At 43.2% G+C, this 25,858-nt stretch overlaps 2 protein-coding genes across 11 annotated transcripts in view; one reads left to right on the top strand and one right to left on the bottom strand.

Moving 5' to 3' along the window:
* SDCCAG8 (serologically defined colon cancer antigen 8) overlaps positions 1-17,333 on the top strand; it is a 102,536-nt gene extending 85,203 nt beyond the window's left edge. For 2 of the 9 annotated variants that reach the window (XM_021392380.1, XM_021392375.1), the window contains 2 exons: positions 11,852-11,978; positions 13,825-17,333. In XM_021392380.1, coding sequence (XP_021248055.1) covers positions 11,852-11,978; positions 13,825-13,875 — 178 coding nt within the window. In that variant the 3' untranslated portion in view covers positions 13,876-17,333. Of the gene's footprint in view, positions 1-11,851; positions 11,980-13,824 lie in introns of those variants that run through there. The other 7 variants (XR_002437113.1, XM_021392374.1, XM_021392373.1 and 4 more) reach the window with 7 other exon arrangements.
* The window catches only part of AKT3 (AKT serine/threonine kinase 3), a 132,958-nt gene continuing 126,816 nt past the window's right edge, over positions 19,717-25,858 (bottom strand). For both annotated transcript variants that reach the window (XM_021392381.1, XM_021392382.1), the window contains 2 exons: positions 25,592-25,694; positions 19,717-23,486 (listed from right to left, as the gene is read on the bottom strand). In XM_021392381.1, the coding sequence (XP_021248056.1) occupies positions 23,401-23,486; positions 25,592-25,694 (189 nt within the window). In that variant the 3' untranslated portion in view covers positions 19,717-23,400. The remainder of the gene's footprint in view (positions 23,487-25,591; positions 25,695-25,858) is intronic.

The following is a 25,858-nucleotide window of genomic DNA, read 5'->3' as shown; positions in this document are numbered from 1 at the left end:
AAAGCATGCCGTTTCCCTCTGCTTGAAATGAGAGGCTCGTGCCCTTCTGCAAATTTCCCGCATCCTTCGTGAACACTTTGAGACACCGATTCATTTAATTTGTAGTTGATGCCCAGATTTTGAGGGGAAACTGCTCTCTCTGGGATTTACTTAGTTAAAAACAAGATTGGGGCTATTGTGCTGGTGGCTGTAATGCACCAGCTTGGCACTCGTATTCTGTTTGACAAGTTGCTCTTTATGCAAACGAGAGGCCTGCTCCTATTAAAGGCAAAATTCCTTTTGTTTTTATTAACACAGGATTGGGATCTCAGTGTGCTTTTCTGTGCTTTACAGGAGTCTCCGTAGTTCATGTTGCAGCTCACGGGAGTTATTCTGGATCAGAAAGAAGGCTTTTGTATCTAGATCTGTAACAGAAATAGGCTTTGGTCGTTTCTCTGTTGTCATACAACAGAATGTTAAACTGCTCTATGGATGTCAATGAAATCTTGCCTCTTACTACACCTGTAAGTGCAGTTTTATCTCCCCAATCCTGTTTGTTTCAAAGGAAATGTAAAAATCTGGTGCTGCAATAAATGAGTTCAATTAAATTAGGATTATTTTATTTGAAGAGTCTTTAAGTACATTATCATCCCATATTGTGATTTTTATGTAAAGATATAACATGAGGGACACCTAGATATTCATTCATAGGTAAATACATGCTGAGCAGGAAATGTTATAGTTTCAGAGACATTAGAGACAAACCATTAACTGCAGAAGCATCTTCCCTACTGAGGATACTTGCTGAAAAATATATTATCTTAATCTGAGACAAATGCATTTCTAATATAGCCCAAATTCACAATAATTTAGAAGTAAAACTACAATTACTGCTCTTTATTCTTTTTTTTTCTTACTGTCCAGAAGGATCCTTATCTGGAGCTTAGGAAACAGCAGCCTTCAGCTTAATCTGCAGTTTAGTTACAGCAGCGCACGCTTTTTCCTGAGCCGCCTTCATGCCCCCCTGCTTGAGCCCGCATATGTTGCTCAGCACTGATGAAAAGCAGCCTCCCCAGGGAGCGAGGCTTGGGTTGGCTCTGTCAGCCTGTTCATCACCTCGCCATGGCTGGGCCAGGTGTGAGGTGGGCAGTTGTCCGCCCAGAGCCGTGCCAGGACCACCAGTACCTCTCTGGAGGGCTCTAGGCAGCCGTCTGGTGGCTGCTGAGGAGGAATGGGGCTGGGCCGGTGGGAGCCCATGGGGGCCTGTGCTGCTCCTGTGTCCTCTGCTGAACTTGCAGTCTTCCAGAAATCCTGGCTGGTTTTCGTGCTGGTAGCATGCAAGTTCGCTAACATAGCAGTGTGCGTTACCAGAAGGGTACATTCATTCAGAAATCTACATTCATCTGTGCAGATCACCCAGCGCGGAATTGTGAATAACAGTATAGTTATGCTATAGCAGCAGTATTGGAGGTTACCAAGACTAGAAGACAAGTAATTGATTAGTAGTAGGTGGTCTCTGGCTTCTCATTTTGTGAATGCGTTTGTCATCTGTATCTCTACTTAAAAGAACAAAAACCATGGCTGTTTTTTTAAATAGACAGGTACAGCTTTGTTGTCTTAATTTACTACTGGTGATTTCAGGCACTTAATTGCTCAACCACTTATGTGAGTGATCAGCTCCCACAGAAGATTGGGACTTCTGTGCTCTCTGTTTAAACTCTTGTTTCATAAAGCCTTTACTATCACTTACCATTGAAAGAATAGAATATAGGGAACTAATACGGAATCATAGAATGGTTCGAGCTGGAAGGGACCTTTAAGATCACCTAGTTCCAACCCCTCTGCTACAGGCAGGGACACCTCCCTCTAGCCCAGGTGGCTCAAAGCCCCATCCAGCCTGGCCTTGAATGCCTCCAGGAGAGGGCATCCACAACCTCACTGGGCAGTGAGAAAATATGAGAAAAGCAAACTTGCCTAACAGCATTAAGTGAGGTCTTCTGAAGCAATTCAAATGGAAAAGTACTCTTCCTGTATTTACATTGAAGATGCATCAAGAAAATGATTAACATACATTGTAACTTGTAGTGAAGAAAAGACTAATAGTTTTGCTGGACTTTTTGTCAGTAATTAAAATTCTGTGGAAAACAGAAGAGTACACACATGCATATTCTGGGCAGAATGAATTTTTCTGCTGGAAAATGCCAGTAGTCTTACCATGGTGGGATGCTGTGCGGGGTCCAGTGCCTGCTGACTGACGTGCCAAGCCAAGACAGGAGAGCCGGGCTGGAGCCGCATTTGTGCTCGATTTGCCTGATACTTCCAACAGCCTTGTGCCACTGTTGGAGAGACACTAGGCTGGCTATTATCTGTGAGCAAAGTAACGTACTGTCACCTGAAGGCTGTAATGACCATTCCTACTGACTGCGATCTGAGTGTGTTGATACTCTTCTCCAAAATGTAGGGTTGCAGTCGTATTGCTTCTTGTGGAGGTGTTAATGGTTATACTGAAGATAACTGTAATGATATTTGCCTTTAAATCAGGAATAAAATTTTTCTGTAGCAATGATTGAGTTCAGGCTTGGAGCAGTAAATTCAGACCAAAACTGAACTAATATATACACATTATGAAATAGTCATTTTTACAGAGATTCATTTTTAAGATGTGTTTCTCTCAAATGCTTCCCTGTTTTCCTTCAGTGCTTCTAAGTAATTGCTACATTCAAGTATTTCACATGCAAATTCACTTTTTAGTATAGTTTAAGGCAAAAGATTGTGCGGACTCTGCATTCACAAGAGCTGAGCTCCACAGAGGTCACCTGACAATGCTGCTCAATCATTCTGCTTTTTTTTTTTTCCTTTCCCATTTTCTGACTTCTGGTTTCTCAGGATGAAACCCCCTTCCTCTCTCCTGTTTCCAGTGAAAAACCTGTTTCTGTAACCTGTGCTATCTCCCCTGCTTTTGGTCTTCAGTGTGGCATTCCTCACCGAGTGTTTCCTTGATGCTGTGACTCTTCCTTTGGTCTCTACAGAAGCTTTATGGCATACCAAGGGAGCCAGGGAGATTGGTGCTGGTCCAAAGGGCTGTGCTGCGTGACAGCAGCAGCTCAGGCAAGATAGAAGCATGCTTGTCTGTCCAGCCAGTGCTAGTGGGGAAATGGAGGCTGAAAGGTTCCTTGGGTAAATCCAGGCGCAGCTCTTCCCTGCATCTTATGCACATCCTGGGCTTCTTTGCTCACCTGATCTATTGACATCACCTGCTTCCTGATATCTTCTACATATTTTTCACTTAATGTGTTCCCTGGTAGTCCTTTTTCTTTCCAAAATGGAATAGATTTGGAAAATAGATGTGTAGTTGAGCTGTACGTGAGGGGGGGGGGAGTAAGTTAGGCTTGGGAGAAGTTCACAAATGGAAGCAATCTGGTCTGTGTGGAGAGAGCAACGGTCTTGTATGGAAGATGTGTCTGCATATGCTGCACAGAGAAATAATCCCTGCTACACTGAAGTTGTCTTCATCTTCTTGTATTTCTCAAGCATGAAACTACACTCTGTATGTCTATCATTAATTTCAATGTAATTTTTGAAAACCACTATAACCTTGTGCGAGCCCTGAAAGTAAGCAAATGTGTATAGTCCTCCAGAGCTTATAGGCAAAATCACACATTTGAAATGGTGCTGGAAGAGGGGCATATTTTGCACATCAGAGGTGCAAATAAAGATGATGGGGGTTTAATCAAAGGAACTAATGAATGACGCCTGCATAGATATTTAACACTGATATTTTTGTAGCAGTCTAACTATTTAGGATAACAGCCTTGGTTTTTATGTTGAAGAGCATTTTGAAGGGCTGTGATCTGTAAGTATTAAATTGGGAAGGCTCCCTTGCAGATGACCAGGTCAGGACTATACCTGGCACTACTGAGCTGCCATTTGAAAGGTCATTAGTGAGAAACATTTTACCTTTCCAGCACAGGTAGTAATAGCGATGAACGCCGAAGCTTTATACTCTCTGTAATACGGTGCCTGCAGTCCTTGCTGACAGCAGCTAGTTTGGGCTCAGCGAGGACAGCAGGGCTGAACTCAAAGCTGTGCTGCTAGCTTGTAATTGCAACTGTCAGAAACAACTGAAGCAGTTGTAGCTCAGCTGCGCTACCCTTTCTAGCAGTAGTAGTTTTTTAATTAAGACAATGTCTGAAAAAGTAAATTAACAGAAGCTGATGCTTTTATCAGCTTTTTTGCTTCAAATGCCTCATGTCAGCTTGGGCCACATGTACATTCTGCACATGCCATGGGATAGAAGAAGTAAGACTTTTTTCAATTCTCTGTTGCCTGCCCAAATGCCACATGTACTGTCTGTTACATGTTGCTTCTGATGAGGTTCATGCTGGGTATTTCTTTTTAAAGGCAAAGTGTTTCTGAAGGAAAGAGTTTGAATCTGGCAGATTGCATTAAAAAATTCTGTCTCCCTGACTTGGATATCAGGATTGTTTTGTGTGGACACCAGCTAGCAACCTGCAAAGGTTCCAGTTTGTCCAAAATAAGAGTTAAACAGTAAGCTGTGGGAAAAATGGAGCACGCATTGTAAAAAGGAAAACAAAAGAAGTGCTGAAACTAGTAAAACAAGCATTAAAAAAAAAAAAATTAATGTACATATATGTGCCTTGTAGATCCTTCAGAACATCAGCAGTCACTTTTGAAGCTTTGCTAAGATTGAGCTCTTGTGGCATTGTCAAGACACTGTTTCCTGGTTGGGAAGTTGTGTAAAATCTGTCCAGCACGTAACAAAATCAGAGCCTGACTATAAGATTCACTGTATTCCTGTAACATTATCTGCTGCCAGCTCTGCTCTCCTTTTATCTCCTAAGATGTTTTTCTAATTTAAAAGTCAGCCTGAACAATTTGGAGGATTCTTACTAAACATTTTTTCAACAATAAGCAAAAACTATTAATAGAACTTTGTTTTCTAGAGCAAAGCTGATCCAGAGTTCATATCATTATCATGGGTGATAGAATTTTGAATTCTTCTAAAGGGGGGAAAACTTCTTTAGCTTAGGGACTCAGATGCAAACAGATTAAGATAAAGATTTCACCCGTATCTTTTACGGCACCCTGTCCATTCTCTTGAATTGTTTCCTTCCTGTCAAAACCCGGGTGGGCTAGAAATGCCCATCCTATCAGCTCAGCCTGGCTGCTACACCCCCTACTGAAGAGCGAGCTGACAATACTCTCTTTTCAGCACTTCAGACGTGAGCTACTCGAAGCCCAAGAATAGACCCAGACTCAGGTTTCCTACATGATCTGTTTGTTTAACCTGTTGGACCAGCTGTGAGAGTGAAGATATATTCCAGTAGTCAGTGATGACATCTCAGGCAAAGCGGAAACTACTGTTCCTATGTAAACTTTTAATTAAACCCTATTTGCAGTTGTTACTATGGCATGCACAGGTGGTTATCGTCTTGGAGATGATGTAGTAATGTAGGCTATTCTTGAAAACTGTGTGGAGAAATTAAGAGTGTCTTGAATGACAGGAAATTTAGGGATTACTCAATACACATTAGAAGAAAAATAAAGGATTAACTAACAGCCACCTGGATCAAGAGACTTATGGTGATATGTGGACATTTTAAGTGTTTGATTCTAGACTCTCCAAGGGATATTAACATCAAAATACTTTCTGTTAACATAAACTGAGTCAGTTTGTTCCGCTTGTAGTGTAGGCAAGTACTACCTTACTAAACTAGAAGTGGTATTGATTGCATTCCTTATCCAGCTAAACAAATGACAGTCTTTGCATTTTAGAAGACAACAGAATTTTGGTAGGGATTTCAGACTGGTGGTAAATGCCACAGAAACTTCTGCTAACGTGCCCTAAAACCATCTCCCTGTATTAGATGTCACGGCTTCCAGAGTGACAGAACTGAGTTATCATTCACCATTATCAAGGATTTTAAGAGTTGTTTTTTTCTTCTTTAAATTTCTTTCATTAACATGATGAAGCTGGATCATAGTGTTGTGCCTTTGAAGCAAGAAGGGAGAATGGGGTTCAGTTAAAGGGTAGATAGTATAATTTTTAATTTTGGGGAGCATTTAGGGAGATTCTCGGAGATGCTCACATCACAAGGTCCTGATCTGCGCTTCAACAACTTAAATAAATACCAGCGTAGGGCAATATTGAAGCTTTGAGTTATAGCTCTCTATTCGTCTGCATTTCAGAATTTATAGATTCTTGTTTAATTTCTTTAAAAGTTACTGTGTGAATTTGTGAATGTTGCAAACCACAATGATGATGCAGATGCTTACGCGAGAACTAACTTTTACAGCTGGTTTAAGTGTCCCAGTTGTCTGTGAAGCTGACTGAAGACACGTAGAGTTGTTGAATGTAAATTTTACTGCCTTTACCAAAGGGGCAACTTCACTCTTGCTATGAAAAGGGAAGAGAGAAGAGTAGCAGAACTGAGCTGGAAAGCAGAGGGGGACCCATGCTGCTGTCCCTGCAAGTAGGATGGAAGTGACAGCAGTTCGGACTGCTGAGAAAGGCTGGTGCTCTCTTACCATGAGCACCAGCTGCACACCTGAACTCTTCAAGTGGCAGCAAGTCTAGTTTTCTGTAACTCTCACAGACAAAGCAAGACTGATCATTGATGCATATGGAGCAGTTTTTTTTACTTAAGGCAGTGCCTGCTTTATCTTAGTTGAGAGCAAGCTGTGATCACCAGCATTTGTATTTAAAGTTGTGTGATGCTTCTTGTTTTAAGATATTGCGAAGTGCTTTGTAATTTCATTGGGCTTGACAAAAACTTACAGTTTACAGTCTGAACAGTTACAGTCTGAACTTATGGTCTGAAGCAGTTCAACTGTGGTGGTGGCAAATTGCCTGGGGAAGAGGTGAGAGCAGGGGAGCTCTGACTATTTGAACCTCTATTAACCTTCTGACTATTTGAATATACAAGCTCAATGTCCTTAAATGTGTTGTAGTACAGCTGTCTGTGAAGTACTCCAACTTAACTGCTTTGTACCATTTCAGTACAATAGCGAATTTGCAAGATGTCCCAATTAAATGCTAATAGGGGTGGAAGCTTGTTGAAGGACGGTGCTGGGTTTTGTCATCTCTCCTAACTGGCTTGTTCCCTCTTGTAACCTATTTGTTCGTAAGCCTGTGTTGGGTGTACACTACCTGAGGTTCACAAAGGTCTGCCATTGCCACCCTTCTGGGGCAGAGCTTTCTTCAGCAGCATCTCTGTCGTGTCCTGGGGTCTGTGCCCTTGCTCCCAGCTTTCCCGTGATCACCAGAAGCGGCATCTGATCTCCACGTCCATCCCCAGGCACGCGGGTGCTGAGACACGCCTGCTTGGTGCTGCGGCCTTCTGGCAGGGGAGGTGTTGCAGGCGGCATGCTGCACTGTGCTGCCTGTCCTCGGTTCAGGCTTTCTGTGGCCTCGGGCCCTTCCCTCCCTCAGGCGAGCAGTGAGGCCATGGTGCAGAGCCGTGTGGCTGCCTGAGCAGGGAGCTCCAGCCCTGTCACCAGGAGCCCCCGGCCCGACGGACTGCCCCGTTTCCACGGCAACCGGCAGATGGGGGGCTTTGGGGGGGGCAGTAACGGCCCTTTCAGCTCTGACAGCTCCGTGTGGGCTGGCCAGCAGTAGTTATCAGATTACTTGTATTAAAACCTAATTAAGATGTGTGCCAGTAAATGCAGCGTGGTTATTGGATTTGGTGATTTAGCGGCTGCAGGTTGCTGCAGTCCAGTCGGGCCATTTCAGCAGATTCCACTCTGCAGAGTAGAGGGAAAGCATTTTCCGTTAGTTCCCCGGCTACGCCAAAAAAAAGTAAATAACCTTTTAATGCCTCTGCGTTGTCAAGGACTGATCCCCACTGCTGGATGGATGAGTGCTGCCCACTGATCCCAGCATGTTAATTTCTTCCTTGACAGCTGTAGGACCCAGGGGAGGGCTGACAGGCCCCACCGGCCCCTGTGGCACCAGCTCTCCCACATGGCTCACCATTGCCTGTGGATTAATGGACCTGTGACTTCACCAGGGCAGGGGCTCGCAGCATCCTTGCTGCTGGGGCCTGGTGGGTGCCCCTGGGTCAGTGCTGGGGCTGTAGAAAAGGAAGCTGTTACTTCTGCCTGTAGGGCACACAGCAGTAGCCCAGCTTTGTGCTGCAGTTAATTCCACTGGGCAGAATTCACCTTGATGCCACAGGTCTACTCTGTAGTCCGTGTTCATGGAGTTTCGGGCTGTCTGCTCCAACCTGTAATGTAACAAAACACACCTGTCCTTCTATTTCACTGCAGGACAGCCTACTCAGATCCAAGTTCAATTTCTGTGCAATGAGAGATGAGCCCTTCTGCAGGCTGTAGCATGAGCTGCACAAAGTTAGGTAGCCTGGAGCCCTTCTGACACAGAGCTGCACTCAAGCTCAGGTGTTCAGGATAAGAACAAAACGCTCACTGTGAAGTGCTCGCTGCAGCTTGTGATGCACAGAACTGCATGTCTCCTGCCTCCGTGTAGAAATGGGAATTCTGGTTTGGACCGGTTGAGTGGAAAAATATTTTTAAAGGCATTATTATGACTACATGGGAGCTACTTGTTGGTGTAAAGTTATCCCATAAGTAGTCCAAATATAACGTGTCTGAACCTTGTGCCCTGAAGCAACATGGCAGAGAGTGGGGTCAGGTCCCACCCTTCAGTGCTCCCAGGCCACGGAAAAGCAGCAGCCACTGACACAGCTGGGAGCTCTTCCCACTTCAGTGGGAAAGTGAACTCACTGGGAAACGTGTGGGCCGTTGTGCAGTGGTCACTCATGCTCAGGATGCGGTGCACATTTGCTTGGTCGATGGTGTTGCCAAAGTGAATGTGGTGACTGCACAACCTCACTCACTCGTATTAGCAAAATGTGCAGAAGGTTCTGTCACCCAGTTGTAAAAATGATGGCAGGCATCGATGTGCAGTTGTAACATATGGGAAGTACAGTGAATGTGGGTGGAGCTGTTCATTTCTCATCTTGAATCATTTACGAGATCAGCAGGCAGGCCAGATACAATGCATATGGGAATGTGTGGCTGTGCTGCACATGTCACACGTAATAGCAGACACTGTGAGAGGGCCCAGAGCCTGTCCTCAGGAGCTGAACGCACTGGAGCAGGCTGGTCGTCCCAGCGTGCAGAGCAAGGGCCAGCTTGGCAGCAGTTTTGGGAGAGCAGAATGGCAGACAGAATTTGGGAATTAATAGACTGAGAAGTGTGCTGATGAAATGTAATCCCTTGTTATCGTGACCCAGAGCTGTAGGGAGGAACATTATTAACCCTGTATCTGGAGCTGGCTACAGGTGATACACATAAAGGTTTGGTCTGCCAGTCAAGCCCAGTTCAAGTTCAGTGCCTGCGTCATTTTCTACCTTTGTTTAAGGGGCTGGTCTGATGTAACATGGTAAAGTTATAAAACATGCTAGAATTAGAGAGTTCTATATTTACAGAAGTTCATCCAAATTACCTTTTACAGGATCTGGTAAGATACAGAGCTGTACAATAGAGAGCACTTAAGGCTCGTATCCAGAGATGTTTGCATGGGCTGCCTGTGAGTATCTAGTAGAAAGCATAGTTTTGATGTAGAATGTACACGAGCTGGAAAATACTTCAGTCTGTGTGCAAGAACTGAAGAAAGTGCCTTGCACTGAAGTGGTGGCTCTTCAGCTGGAGCCTTCTCCTCACATGGAAAGAGGGAAGGGCCTTTCCTTGTGGGCTCCTTCAGTGGTGGCTCCTTTGCATGCAGGGTGCATGGGCGATGCTCCTCGTGTTGCTGCAGAAATGTTGATGAGAGGTTTGTGCACATTACTATGTCTTTAGCTGCAGCAGTAGTAATGTTGTGTAAGATGGTCTTTCAAAGAGTCTTAAAACAGACAGAAATGAAACACTAGCATAATGGGAAAGGTAATAATTTAATGCAGAACTCGGTAGAAACTTCCTTTTTAATGGCTTGAATCCAGACAGAGTAGTTGGTGGTAGTTGAACGGGACTTTTGTACAATCTGAGATGACCTTGCACAAAGAGGATTTCTTAGCCTTGAGGCTCTACCTAGGTTGGGTGGCACCGGAATTTTTCTTTGGCTGCCTAAAGGCAGCACACTCCAGTTACACTTCCCTCCCAATACTGCTACAAAGCAGTAGGTGCTCTATAAATAAAGGACTGGAAGATGCCTTTATTACACATAAAGAAGTGTGATAAGGTCACAAAACCTCAAGTTAAAGGAAATCAATGGCAAAATAGTAAGCAGAACTTGGCTCTCTGGTCTGAAACTGGTACATTGCCTCCAGCGAACAATGCCATTGTCCTTGCGCTCAGTGGGAGCAATGTGATGCTCTGGAGGAGAAAGTATCCCTAAAAACGGAACAAAAAAAATACAAAAGGACATTTTGTGTGAGGGAATTTTTTTTTTTTTTTTTTTGAGTTCCATGTGCCTGAAATCGCCCTTAGTAAAGAAATCAAGCAGAAACAGCTCATGTATCTGTGCTACAGTTTAGAAGGTATAGGGAGTGTGAAACTGAACACACAACGTGTGTGTATTTAATAGAATATTCTATGCTATCAGAGTGGTCTTTTTGTTTACTTCATTGGATGTTTACAACAGCTGTCACTGTTTGCAGCTAGCTGCAGTTACTTTTGTTCTGATCCCCAGGAGATAGTCCTGCAGCTCCCCACGTCCCTTTCTGAAATATATATTAGCAAAGTAACAGGGCAGGATGAAATATATCCATTCAGAGTGCTGGCTGCAGGATTCTTGCAGGTAGACTTCAAAGAAGTTGGCTGATGGATACAGACCACTAAATGCTGCTTTTGATACAAATTCTGAGATTTCGGTATCAAGAAATTTGGAGGTATTTACTGATGCAGTTATTTGAACAATCCTGATAAAGAATGTGAGTATTCAGAGCGATTATCTTAGCTGAGTTATGACAGCTGTTCAAGTCAAAGCTACCACATGGAGTTGAAAGTAGAAAAATTCCCAAAATCACATGCCTTATTGTGAGCAGATAACTAATTCCATTAAAAACAGAGACCGTATGAGAGATACAAGATGCACCTTGTTCAGTGGAAGCTGTATTTCAATACGTTGAGCAAGAAATGATTTTAAAAAACAAGTGGAATGTTTGGATCTAGAACTAACCGTAACAAAAAGCAAGTTGCTTTCTGCTTCCTAAGTGCGTTTTTCTCTGGAGTACATATATTTACAAAGATTCAAATATATCTGCAAGGCCTTCTAGTTAAAGGTGTTTCCACTTAAAGCATGGATGAAATGTATTTAATGTAAAAACATTTTCCAGCCTATTTCCATTTACGTCCTTTGCTACAGATCCAAGCAAACTTAAAAATGTTCTTGGTGACATTCAGAGTTCTAAGCAGTCACTGGGGATGGCTGGGGTTGGAGATTAAACAGGTAAAGGTGCAGCTGCCCGCTATGTGACAAAGCGGGACCCTTGGGAGCAGTGGGCTACTTGTGTCTTTCCGGAGGAATCCCTGCCTCACTGCTGGAGAGCACCTGTTCCACGCAGGAGAAGAGCAAGGCATAGCTTAAGGCATAGCTTGCGTAGCTCCAGATGCTGGGATGCAGCCCTGGGGCCTTTACTGGTGTGGTGCCACTAACTTGCTGTCCTGTCGTGATAGGGCTTCTAAGTGAGAAGGGCAGGCATGTAGAAGTGCTCGTTGAAAGTGTCAAGACAAAGTGCACTGAATGCCCACCCTAGGAGCAACACCTCAGTCTCAGCCCAGCGCCAGAAGTGCTCTGTCACCTGGGAGCTTCACCTGCAGCGCAAGCGTCCGAGCCCTGCAGTGCACTCCCACTTCAGACGCAGTGCAATCCTTTCATCTCTTTCTCCAGGTTGCACCAGCTGGACAAGCACTGCCAGGCCACCGCCCAGCAGCTCGTGGAACTCCTCAACAAGCAGAATCAGCTCCTCCAAGAGAAGCAGCGGCTGACAGAAGAGGTGCAGGTTCTGCGAACACAGGTGCTTGTGCCAAAAGGAAAGGAAGTCTGAGGGGAATGTTTTGCAGCCTTAGCGGAGAAATCCACCATCAGTCTCTTTTCAACTGCTGGCTTTTGTTGGTGCTTTAAATAAAGCATCACCTTATGGAAACAAAGAAATTATTCCCTTTAATTGGAGAGAGGCTGGTAGCTGGACCTGAGTCCCGCTCCAGCCCAAACTAAAGGAAGATGTGTTTGGAAGAGACAGGAGAACGGCAGCAGTTATTCTTGGTTACCGTTCCTAGCTTTCTGATCAGAAGATTTTTATGTTCCCTTTCCAGAGAGAAGTAAAATCCGCTCTTCCACAGCATTACCATTTGAACAGTAGCTGATGCTGATCATTTCTTGGTGCTTTTTGCTGCCATTTGTCAGACTTAAGTCCATCAATCACTGTGTGATTTCCCCCCCCCGCCCCCCTTATTTTTAAATGCCATCAATCTTCCCCGCTGCTCCATGACCACTCACCCGAACGTGAAACCACCCTACCTGAGTGCTGTGCACTGCAGTGCACCTCCGCTGGAAGCAGTGCGTGGTCCTGCTGTCTCTAGGAAGCTGCAGGTTCCTGTGAGCTGCTGTTGCTCAGCTTTTTGGCCACCGTTCTTCAGTCAGTGCTTCAGAAATAAGGGAGAGGACTGCGTGGTTGCTTGCTTTCTTTCTTTTTCATCTACTTGTCTCAGAAAAAGGAGGAAGAAAGAAAGAAAAACAGAAGCGTATTTGATAGCAAAACTATCAAATAATCAAACCCTTGTTTTGTGACTAAACCTGCCAGTTAATTCAACTGTACTGTGATGTTTTTGAACTGATGAACACAGCAGACTCGTGAGTTTGCACAGCATTACCAGCGTTCTGCTCGATAGGTGACAAAGGAAATGCAGCAGAGAATATCTTGTTTGTAGGACATGTAGCAGTAAACAAAAATGAATGGCTTAGAAGTTAGATTTTATAAGTGCTTATCGTAGGCAAATAAAATCCACACTTAGGCTTTTAATCATCTCAGTGTCGTTGGTTGGACAGGATTTCCTGTTGTGGTAGACAAACCTGGTAACCAAGGCAGTGTTGGGTTATCAGCATGTAGTAACTACTGGCAAACGTGAGGGCAACAACAGTGTTCTCTCTGTAAGGCAGCTAAGGAAAATTTGCTGTTCAGAGATGAAAATGGCTACTCGAAGGGAAGCACTCTTGGTAATAGGAAGAGACTTTATACATAATCCACAGGGATTCTGTTATTGGTAATCTCTTTTATCTGGATGTAAGAGTGCTTTTATGGAGTTGGGCAGAAGTACAAGAATCATACAAAAGAGGAAGACAGACATTCAGATATACTGCTATCAAGTCTTGACTTCCTTTTGTATCTTCATTATAAGTTAATTGTGCTCCAGAGGCTACTTTTTTTTTACTTGGGAACACTTACAAGAAAAAAATTTTTTGAACTTATTACAAAATGAGTACTAAAAACCTATCTGCAGCTACTTAAAGCAGCAGTGTTCTCTGCGAACTGGGATTCAGCCCAAGAGAGCTGCCTGGAAGATCAGAGAATTGTTTGAAGTAAAGGACAATTCACCATAAATGGGAAATTTTACATAAAGATGTATAATAGTTAATGTAGAAATATCTATTTTTTAACTTGTGTGTAATCAGTATTGATCAAAGGTGAAAGTGACATCATACACCTTGCTTTATGCCTTAGTCAACAGTCACCCTTTACAGTTAGCTTGGATTTGGGGGAAGGGGGGAGAAACCAATGGTACCGACTCCTTGAAAAATGATGTCAGCTACACTAACTGAAATTTGCTGTTGTATCTTGGAACGTAAGCAGTTGTGTATTTCAGGAAAAGAAATGGGATGCAGATCTCAAACAGGACACAGATGGAATCAAGTAAAAACCTGGGCGGATAAAGAGAAATGAGCACAAGTAGGTATTTTTTCTATACACTATATATAGAGAAAGGGAGAGGAAAGAAGGACTAAAACTATTTGCAGATGTGGGCTGAATCTGGCAAACACTTCAAGACAAAAGGGAGAAGAAAGTGTATAAAATGTTTTGGGGCTAGAAATTGTTGGTGCGTTTTTTGTGGGTTTTTTTTTTTTTCCACACTTAAAAATTAGGGCAAGTGCTCCATAACAGAACCAGGTTTACCTGACAGAATTAACACAAACAAACAAAAACCTTACAGTTTAAATTAGAGAGAAAGAAGGGCTTACAAGTCCTGGCACTGTGGGAACTTGCAAGAGTAACCGGGGCAAATGCTGTAGGACTCAGAAATGTCTTTCTCATCCTCGGCAACGAATCACATCCTTTGAAACCATCACGTTAATTTTCGTGTTACTGAAAGAAGCTCAGATTAGTCACCTGCCTGTAAATTTTGGGCTTGGTTCAGCATCTTTACTTGAAAATGTTTGTCCCACAGAGAAAGGACAGCAGAAGGCTCCAGTTACTCATACACCTTCCCACTCTAGCACCGATTTATTTCACTGTTTTTCCAGTTCATTTCCTTGTCAAACTTTCCTTATGTATCTTCCTTTCTAAAATGTTGAAGTATGCTGTAGGCATAGACCCTGGGAAGCGGAGGGGTAAAATTCTGTCATTCCAGCGCAAGGCAGTAATGGGTACAACATCATCAAGATGCTCAAATCGTAATTTTAATTTTCACAGAGCTAAAAAGGATTGGTATGATAAGTCAGCCTGACCTTACAGCAGGTGCTGCAGACGAAGCCATTACACTGATGTTTAATAGAGGGCAGTAACAGTTAATAATGGAATATAGTTTATCATAGGCAGATCCACCTGAAGGCAGTCGAAAGTTTGATTACGGGATTTATAGCTCTGATTTTGAAAGCTTTTGGAAGATTCAAGTTTTGAGTTTCTGCTTTTGAAAGTCTTAAGTCGTAAGTCACTCTAATCAGGAGAGCAAGATATATAGATCCCATCTCCGTTGCTAAATACGAATGTATGTAATATAGCAAACAAAACAAAACAAAAAAACCTGAGATTTCTAAAAACCTCAGCACCGTCCACCCAGTGTTTCTGAATGCTGGAATGCTCTTCACTTGCAGGATCTGCCCTGGTGTCCATCAGTTATACAGAAGGAGGTATTTGTCCCAGTTTGTAATCCCCCTGCAGACTGCGGTTGCCTGAGGGGCCGCTGCCAGCTGCGCCCGCCTGCATGCACATAGCTGCCAGGGCTGGGACCTTGGGTTAGCACCAGCCAGGTCTGCCAGCTCCCCTGAATGCCTCCCCCTGCTCTCCAGATTGTTGTGCCACTGAAACTGCCCCTTCACTCATCTGAGATGTCCTGTTTTTCAGTGAGCCTCTCTGTGACTAAACCAGTCTTCCTAAAAGGAACATGAAGTATACTCTACCTTGAATGTATTTCGACCCCTCACTTAGTACAGGTGCTGTCAGAGTTGCAGCTGTTCCTGAGCTGAGATGGTCTTTGTCTTCTTATGTCTGCTGTGGGGCCCCAGCAACAAACACAGAGTTTGAATGGGCTCCCAAGTGCTCAGTTTGCTTTTTTTCAACTTAAATGCTGAAGCTGCCTTTTGTATGGCAATAAAATGAGTAGCTCTTCCATCTCTGATGTCAGAACTGATTTAGGCTGATCCTTACAAGGTCCTCGCCTCTTTCAGGAGACTACTTTGGGGGAGAAGGGCCTTAGTTTTTAGTGTAGCCTTAATGTAGAAAAATGTGCTTCTGCCAGGTTTTTGTAATAGCCAGTGACATGCCGCAGACAAGGTGAGATTTTTGGAGCGGGTGAAAGAGAGGTCTTCAGCAGTGCTTAGGTGGACTTTGTTCAGCAGTGATGTGTTAAACTATGACAGGGAGGGAGTCAGCCAGCACAATGTCTGATGCCCAGCTGCCCTGACAGGAACACTTCCGGTGCTGCATCAGGTAAGCCTGGCCAGTTTTGTAAGCCTGCAGCTGGAGGCAGGACCTGCTCCCCCTGCAAGCTGCCTGCCCAGGGGCACAGGGGGCAGGGTGGATGTAGTTTGTCATCTTTTGTCTGTACTCTGGTGCTGGCTCTACGCAGAGGGTTAATGCAGCACAGAGCAGGCTTCCTCTGAGCAGCCACTGATTCTGAATTTAACCCCTACATCTTTCCCTGGATGTAGCTCATGTTTCAGTGCGCTGGTCACCACTGCAGGTAATGTGGTACACGTATTTTTGGAAAAAAAGTACCATGTTATTGGTTTTAATTAATTCTTTAATGAACCGCAGCATTATAAATCCTTTCTTATCTCAGCCTTCATTACCTTACCAAGTTTTTTTTTTTAAAAAAAAAAAAAAACAAAAAACAAACCCTTAAGTCCTCTAACATAAAACCAGCTGAAAGTGGAAAGTTTATTTTTATTTCTGAGGTCATTTACATCTCTTAAATTCAAATTTCAGAACTCCAGTCACTTAATTCTGGGTAGCCACCCCAGCTCCACCAGAGCCGTATCTCTCGTTCTTAATGAAGTCCTGAAGTGCTTTGAGGAAGCACAAACAGTAGCTATGCAAGAGCTCCACAGCTGTGAATTAGCCTTCCCACCAGAGGTTTCCTAACAGCGCGCAGGCAGCTTCCTGTTTTGATACAGCTGCCCACCCCATATACAGTCTGTACAATTCACAGTAAACACCCTCTGGCACAACCCTGCCTCCTCCTTCCTGGAAAGGAGAAGGGGCAGGATCTAAGACGTGCCCCAAAACAACAGCTCAGTTATTTACTGCTAAACATGAGAAATGGCTAAAGCTCATGGAGATCTTGTTTTTCAGAAATCAAACAGCTCCTGTGCTTGTTACCTGGAAGAGTTCTGATCTTAGAAAGAGGCAGGACAGCAGGCCCACAGGAAGCCAGGCTTTACAACAGTGCTTGTTTACACAGCAGTGCCATGTTCTTAACCATTTATGTATTTCTCTTCCAAGAGCTCACGCCCAGGCTGAAGCGACACCAATCAGAAATGCAAGCAGCTCCATACACGCTACTTACGCTCTGCTCCCATCTCTTTCTTCTTTCAGTTCTCCTCTGTACGCACCTGAAACTTGGGCTTCTCTGCAGCTCACACAGAGAACCGTTTACAGAGAAGCAGACACGCTACCTATTCACTCACACCTGCTTTGTATTTGGTTTTAACTACAGAGCCATCCATATTTGGAAACGTGACTCACCTACCGAACTTTCTAGGAAGACATCTCAGGCTTGTCTAAGATGCTGCAATCCAGTGTCAACAGCTGTTATGGAGCGGTGGACTGAATTATTTCTACAATTTTTGTAAAATGTTTTTAATCTATTTTTGTAATTTAATACAGATGTCTTATTTACAGATGGCAATCCCAATAAACTTCGTTTGATTCTTTTTCTCCTGGTTGTTGTCCTTTTGCATTCAAGGGAAAGCGTGTGTACGGGGAGGAGAAGACTGTGTAAGCCTAGCAGAAATCACACTACGCTCGTGTTCAGGACTCACTACCGGCACCTACCTGGGAAATTGAGGTTTCTGAGGTATTTGTCCCCTTTACACAAAAATCTGAGTCCTAACAAAGTACTTATCCATTAGAAGAACGTAAGAATGATTGAGTCATTTCCCTGCGGCGGGATTCCCTTCGCTGCCCAAAGCCTTGGGGACAGAGGGACCCTGTGTTAGCACAAGGCATCGGGGTGCCGGGCTCTGGCCACCAAGGAAGCTGTCTGGGACCCCCCCGCTGGCAGACACACTGCTGTCTCAGGGATGGGCAGCAGCTGAACTCAAATTCAAATTACTGAACTTAGAACATTTGGCAATACATTTGGAGGACTTTTTTTCTGCTTACCATCATGCTTGTATTTTTACAATTACTTTCTAAATGCCAGGCTCTTTTGGAAAGAATTTATCTGGATCTTCTGCTGAACTACTGCATGATAAACGACTCAAGAAAAAAGTTTCTACATTCAGTGTAATTGCTGAATCACACTGGTAAAGAGAAGAGAAAAGTGCAGAGGACAATTCCCCTGTGATAAGGCTACCCCAGCCAGCAGGAACACAAAAAACGTAACAAAAATAGGAGTAACGGCACATGCGCCGAGTTACCATTTGCTGTGGGACGCAATCTTTCATTCCCTTGTATTTTAGGAATTATTAGTGGTACAGCTTTAACATCAAAGTGGTTTTCTTCCCATTTCAATTTCCTGCCATATGAAACTGCTGAGCACATCGGAGCCTCCCCAGCCTGCCTCCCTGCCCTGACAGTAAGTGTGCCTCAGCTCTGTCGGGAAGGGAATGCCCGACGGAGGAGGTTCCTGTCTAGCACAAGTGTGGGTTCTCCACATTCGGGGACAATTTTTTCTTTAACTGACACTACTTTATAAATAGTTACACTGGTAAGAATGTGTTTATAAAGGTAAGAATCTGCAAACTACCTTTTTCCCCACACCATACAACTACATTTCAATAGGAGAAGTGTCTCTCGGCTACGTGTGCAAAGAACTCGGGCACCGAGTCCCAACACTGAGGCTTCACTGAGACCCTGGAGCACAGCCGCACCTCACCCTTTCTGGCCCTGCCTCACTGCCAGCCAGTGCTGGTGGCAGCGTGGAGAGGGCAACTGCCAGCCCCCGGGGTGCTCGTCTACAAGGAGCAACTTCCCTGCAGCAGCTTCTCTGCTTGTAGCAGGTGCTTATTCGCTGGGCACGGACAGGGCCAGGTCTTCCAGCTCCCGTTTCCCCCCACCTCACCATCTATTTAGCCACAAATATTTGAGTTTGTAAAGTTTACAAAAGCCAGGTGAGGTGATCAAACCCAGGACCTGCTGTGTCTACAGCCAGAGCACCACCCCAACGCACTCAGTGCCCGTACCTCCACGCAGACTGAACATGCAGTCCCGCTGTCCCGGCTGAGGCCCGGTCACTGCTCTGTTAACGCTACTGCAACTATCTGTCCTGTGCTCCCTTCTTCCTACTGCAGGGGGAAAAAAAAAAAAAAAAAAAAAAAAAAAGAGCTGGCTCACACACTTCCACACTTCCTCGCCCTTGCATTCCAGGGAAGGGTTCATGTCTGAGAACTGAGCTGATGCCCAGACTGCTGGGGGACGCTCAGCCCTTCTGACCCAAACAGGCCCCGCTGGGCTTCAACGAGTCCCGCTCCGAGGTGCCCTGCAAATCACACCTCCCCCGTCTCCCTCCTCTAGCACATTACCTAGCTACAGGATTTGAGAGTGTGAATCCCACAAGAGGACAGCTCACTTAAATACTGCGTGTTCTGATAGGAAGGTAGCCCTGCGTAATCATTACTTGAAAATGATAACCCAAATTTACTTTTAGAAGATACATTTACCTCAGAGAGTTAAAATGAACCACCTGTATGGAAACAGCCTTGGTCCACAGCACAAATACATCTTGCTTAGCCAGAAAAGCCATTTTCTGTGACAATACCGTAACTGAATTTACAAGCTGAAACTGCTCACCTGGTATCTGAAATAGGTCACGGCAAGGTACAGCTACCACTAGCACCTCACAGCAAATAAAACTTGTAACTAAACATGCACAGATCATTATATATACAGTGATAAAAAAATAACGATGTACATTTTCTTGTAAGAAGAAATTAAGTAAATTCTTTGTGCATTTCAGGATCGAAACATCTAACCTATATAAAATTGCTTTAAAATATGAAGTAATTATTTAAACCAAAACTCGAGAAATCTTCTGTAATCTGCAATATAGCCTTCTCGCTTCAATTTTTCTTTCTCTGACACAGAACAAATTCGGATCTTTATCCTCTAAGATATTTAATGTCCGGATATAAAAAAATATGTCCTTTGTGGCAAGCCTGAACATATATATATAATATATTTACAAACCTCCAGAACAAATTAGCATTAAAAAACACAGAAGTAGCAGATTGACATAGTGCTTTATTTAAGCTGTCTGTACGAAGGAAAATAATGTGCATCCCTATCATATATGTGTAAAAATACTAAGGATGTACAGTGTACAAAAACAGTTTCTTGTAGTTATTTCACATCCTTGTGGGTCATATACTTAAGGAAATAAACAGTTTAAGTATGACCAACAGTAATACGGTTTCTTGGGTTCATAGTCGTGTCTGCTTAATATCCTTAACCATATGACTAGATCTTGCATGGATCTAATGAAAGAACTAGCAAGGTCAAGAAATGTCACAAACTCTAAAGCTACAGGGAGGTAATTCAATTACCAATTTAGAGGTTTTTATTTAAATAAATACTTTACATTTCATGCTTGCCTGTAATGCACTACCAGGAGCAAGATAAGGAAATTCTACTGTAGACAGTACAAACAGTAGCAGCAAAGTGTGTACATTGAGGTGTAATATATAGACCCTGCAGTTAGTAAGGAGAGACCTTACTTTTGTACTCTAGGAGAAGCACATGGCCCCTGCAAGAACAGTCAGCTTTAAGAAGCCGCGAGGATAGATGGAAAAAATGGAAAACAATACTGGAATAAATGTTCTTTAAGCAACGGGAATGTACTGGAAGATGGATTCGCGTGGAAAGCAAAGCTGTGTGCAAAACTGCCAAAACCCAAACAGAAATGACCTATTCCTCCAAGATGGCTGCAGTACAAGAGGGCATAGTGTCTGTCGTGGAAGTCAGTACAAGCTGGAGTCAGCGTCTGAAACGTACTGTGCTCGGAAGGCTCGTCAGGTGCCCAGCCACCACCATGCATTGCCCAAGCCCAACTACAACCGCAAGCAGGGAAAGAGGAGCTTCAAAAGTTTCTCTCGGCACAGCTTGTAATTCATCTTTCATCCATTTCTAACACTGCTCAGAGAGAATCCCCAGCCCGGGGCAGCATTAAATGACTGCTAACTCTTCATAGCATAAACCTGATGAAATGAGATTTTGGAAGGCAGCACTGCAATGCAAGCTGAATGAAGCCTTAAGAGGTTTTCAAAGAATTCACCAAAAGATATTTACTGCAAACGGCATTCTAACGAGCTATGTAACGATGAACCAAACCCACCTACGGGGCCCCTTTCTTCTCAGCACGAGGAAGGGTTGGCCAGAGGCGCAACTCCACCCAGTCATTAGCTATAGGTGCCCTGTGTCAAAAAACTTATTGCTGTTATAAGCTGAAAACATAGGAAAAAAGTAACACCACAGGCAGAGAACACAGATTTTTGAACCACCATCGTTTCAGTCTCTACATTTGAGGCCTTTGCAGAAAACTATAATGCCCATCTACTGCGTCATCAGTTATATCAGTCGCTCGCCGTCAGCGCAGACACTTCTACAGACCTGCCCTGCATTTACTGCACTCACTCCCTACAGAGGGATAATCTCTACACTTTTAGTGTTAGAAGGTGACAGCATGAGATCCTACGTAGTCAGCAGATACATCGTGATATACTTCTGACTGATTATCCGTCCGTCACTAAAGATAAAACACGAAACACTAAAAATTGTCTGAATTAGCCTGCGTCTTTAGCTGCCTTGCTGAAATGCCCATTTGCCCCTTGACTGTCCCAGCACATGCACTGCCAGCAGTGGGCTTCACGCCAGGATGCTCAACTCCGCATCAAGGGGCTAAGGAGGCACCTGGTATGAACGTCTTCCTTCAGACTCATCCCCTCACTCGCACAGCGCAGTCCACAATATTCTGATATCACAGTCTTCGTGGGAGCTACCAAGATACGAACACAGAGATACTTCCAATGATAATCCCATGGAGTCGGGGCTCTCAGATGTCGTTAGCAAGGGCGCGTGCACGTCGCTGCACTGCGTAACGTCCCAGCTCCTAGCACCAACGGGTTTATTATTAAGATTATCATTGCTGAAGAAGAAAGCTAAAGTTTATGCACACGCTCTGTTAGATACAGATCTTCGGACGTGGAAAGACATCTTCCTAGCGGTAGTGTTTCTCGCCATGTTTTGAATTTAGTCAATCTGGTACCACGGTCACGGGTGACACGCTGGGTTCCACGAGGGCAAACTTTCCTTGACAATGGCTGATCCCAGAAATTTACTACTTAAATTACCAGAATAAAGTGCTTTTCTTGTAATCACGGTGGTCTCATTGTTCAGATGTTTCCTTCATGTAGAATAGAAATTTTCTATTGTGCTCTCAGGCTTTTTACAGCATCTTTATCCTGAATACAGCACAAGATGTAGTGTTCTTATTTATTTGGTTTTAATTCTTTGGCACGTGAAGTTGGATCTCCTCGTCTCCACTGCCAAAGAATTAAAAGACAGTATTTCACTCACAAAAATCTGATTCTAAGCAGTATGTACAATTTCAGAGCCTTGTTAAATTCTCCACATTGGACAAAAGTGCATTATCCCCTTCAGCTTGTACAGTCCTTCCATATATTACAAAATTAACTGCCATAAGCCTGTTCTATCTAAGATGTAGCAGCATTTGCAAACATGACACATACAATCCTTATCTCTAAAATAAATACTACCGCAGCATAACCAAAAAAAAAAAAAAAAAAAAAGGATATTCAGAGTTAAACACCTGGAGAGAAAGCTAATTCACAAACTCAAAGTAAGGCAAACACCTGTTTACCTTGGTGCACACATTTGGGTGAAAAGCAATACCATTATGCCTGTCTACATTCTTCAGCCATCAGAGGTGATGTATATCATAAAAGAAAAAGAAAAGCATGAGATAGATGTTATCTGGTGCAAATTATAAGACCCCTTAAAGAACTTCAACTGCTGCTTTTATGCCTTCATTTCTTGCATGTATAATGTTCGATTCTCCATGATTGCACATGAACCTGGAAGTTCTAAGTGGCAGGCTGGGTGAGCCAGCCCTTCTGCTTCTTCTGTAGTATCCAACAGTAATTAAAAAATAATATATATATATATTTATATATATCAACAGTTTAAGTCCTTCTTTCAGGCGTTTCCCAAGCAAATTCCAGCCAGATGTTATTGACAGAGACCTGCTTCAAGTAATGATATGCCTAACAAAAACCTTGCATATGTACATCACCACCCCCACGTTTCCTTGTTCTAAACAGCACAAACAGATGCAAGAGAATATTACACACTAGTCTGTTTAGACTAAGTACAATTTTGATTCATCTTCTAGAAGAAGATAAGCTGGACCGACACGTTTTTTTGTTTAGCCTCCACTGTGAGGAAAAACAGATGACTATCTGTGCACAAAGTGTACAATGCTGATGTACAGTCATCTACCTTCAAAGGAACTGTTAGTAACTTCTTGACGTTGCTATTATACTGAGACGGTGGGCAGCAGCAACAGCAGGAGAGCGTAGAGAAATACCAGATTTCATGCAAAACCAAAACGGATTTTAGGTAGGTTTGGGAAAGAAATTTGTTCAATTTGGAATGGTCTCTGAAAGTGCCCCTGCTATCTTAAACGGTATCTAGTACTGGTGGTGATGTTCAGGAATCATTTTCAGTGATAAACCTAAGATGACAGTGAAGCAGCAGAACAAAAAAGTTATTCTCGTCCACTTGCAGAGTAGGAAAACTGAGGGAAATGCGGCCGCCTCTCATTGTCCATGCAGTCCATACCATCCTCGTCATCTGCAGTAAGGGAGAAGTTCAGAATGTCATTATATTTACAACAACATTTTATTTTTCATCTGATACGCAGCCCATCTCTCAGAGCTCAGTGCTGAAGTTAAGGGCTCAAGCTCACTCAGTAGAATGATGCTCACCAAACAGATATCCTTTCAGTAAGCCATCGTTTATAGCAGCGTGGGCTGTTTTTCCCTTGCTCTGGTTTGTTGGGGTTTTTGTTTTGTTTTCACTATGACTACCACCTGAGGAGTTCAATCACTACTACCTCATCTGAGCTAACCAAAACACGCCAGCACACCTATCTACCTTCTGGGAGCACATGAAAAAAGAAGTCCTTGCTGATGGAAGCAGTGAAACAGTTTTCATTGCTTCTTAAGCTGAGTCCAGAAAACGATCATCTTCTTGCGGACATGTGTAAGTACTTCTCCATTTTGAAGAGAGTTTAAAGGAAGAACATCAACAAAATTAACAATTCATAAAGGTTCTATGTATTTCAATTCTTATATATTATTTTTTAGTAAACTATTTATTTTTACAGTATTTACAAGGATCAGAGGAAATGTGGCCTAAGCCAAATACATAAATATTTTTATTTAGGTAATTCCTGTTCTGCCAATGGAATCTAGACACCAGATGCTGCCTGACTCTCAGAATTTGGATCTACATTCGCGTGGATTTTTAAACAGTGCCTATCCTTAAAGACACCTACTGAAATCGTGACTCTAACAATGCATTTCTGTGCAACCTTTTAGAATTGTACGTCTTATTATATGTACAGTTTGGTTACTGAAGATACAAGACGTGTTGTCAGCATCCATGCACTGCTGCTCGTAATCATCCCTATTTTATTATTCTTAGGGCCAGGGTGGGCTGTAGCCTGTGCTGCTTCATGCAGCAGCAGCAATGCCATTACCAGAGGCCAAGGCAGGTGCTAGTGGGAGACAGGTAGCTTTTCTGAGATGGTATTAATTGCCTGCTCTGAATTCAATAAATTTAAATCCGAAGTCTCAGCAGCATCCAAGTATTTTGTGCTGCTCCAGTAGTCAGCAAAGAAATGCCCATTATCGGTGCATACATGGAGTTCCAAGAGATCATGACTTTATGGCACTCAGTCAACAGCCTCTAAATTACTCCATACTTAAAACAAAATTCTTATTAAGATAGATGGGAGAAAAACTGTGAATTTTTTCCACAGCAGTAGGACTTAAAAATCACTCATATGGCTGTGATCAAACACAACAAATACAAAATCCAGAAAATTACTCCAGATTTGTTCAATACCAAAAAACTGTGGCTAAATCCAGGAAGCCTAACCCAAGAAAAAATGAGCTCTCTCTGTGACCGGGTCATCAACTTTAATTACAGCAGTTACTGTCTACCTTTATGACCCTCCGTTCCCATCCCCCCAGTTAAAAAAAAACCATCTCAAAAAGGAAGTTCATTCAAGAATCCAGCAGCAAGACTTTAACCGCGCTTTAACGCTGGCTTGGCAGCGACTCTGTTAAGCCCTAGCTTGGCTGATTCCTGTGTGCAGCGGGAGATGATCAAACTGTGGTGCAGTTAAATTCACTCCAACACAGAAGGTCTGTGCAAGGCCCAGTGCACCAATTACATCTACATTAACAACTTCTTTAAGAGCTCCGCTAAGTACATGACTTGATAGGAAATTTCATTTTCAAATAATTTTCGTGTAATGGATATCTACACAAGGGACATCCTCTTGTCTCTGGCTGCTTTTTTTTTTTTTTTTTTGTCTGAAAAGTACTTTAAAAGGTCTGGGACCTTGACAGCCGCCCAGCAGACAGCTGAAGCTGGTGTTTTCCCTAAAAAGAGAATGACAGAACTGCAAACTAAGTTAAATAAAAATAATAATAATAAAACGCAAATGAACAAAACACACACAGTGATCTAATACTTCAAGCTTTGTAATTATTCCTTCTTCAAAGGAACTCTCTCTTTGGGATTTACTTTTACACACTTCCATATGAAGATTTTTGCTATTAACAGTGAGAATACCTTTTCCACTCGCACCAAAGAGCCTTCTCACACAGTGGTTTATTATAAACTCATTGTTTTTAAGTTATGTTTCTATATAATTTCTGACTTACATTTTTCAGGCGGCGTTATTGTAATAGTCTGAGCTGTAAATTCTTCATCAAAATACCTGGTGTCTGTCTCAGACGTCACTTGAGGTTTAAAAGGAGGTACAAGCTGAAAGAGACCAAGAAACAGAACAAGTTTACTACACCTGAAGCCAATCAAACTACTACCAGGACAAGAATTACAGGTTTTTTTCTTTCTCTTCATCTAACAAGGAGTTGCAAGAGGGTCCACTGAGAGACAGCTGAGTCTCTAACTCCTACTGAGAGACACAA

The sequence above is a fragment of the Numida meleagris genome, chromosome 3 (assembly GCF_002078875.1).
Source record: "Numida meleagris isolate 19003 breed g44 Domestic line chromosome 3, NumMel1.0, whole genome shotgun sequence".
Classification (NCBI taxonomy): Eukaryota; Metazoa; Chordata; class Aves; order Galliformes; family Numididae; genus Numida; species Numida meleagris.
Note: the sequence above shows the minus strand (reverse complement) of the source record. Positions and strands in the feature narration are given on the sequence as shown.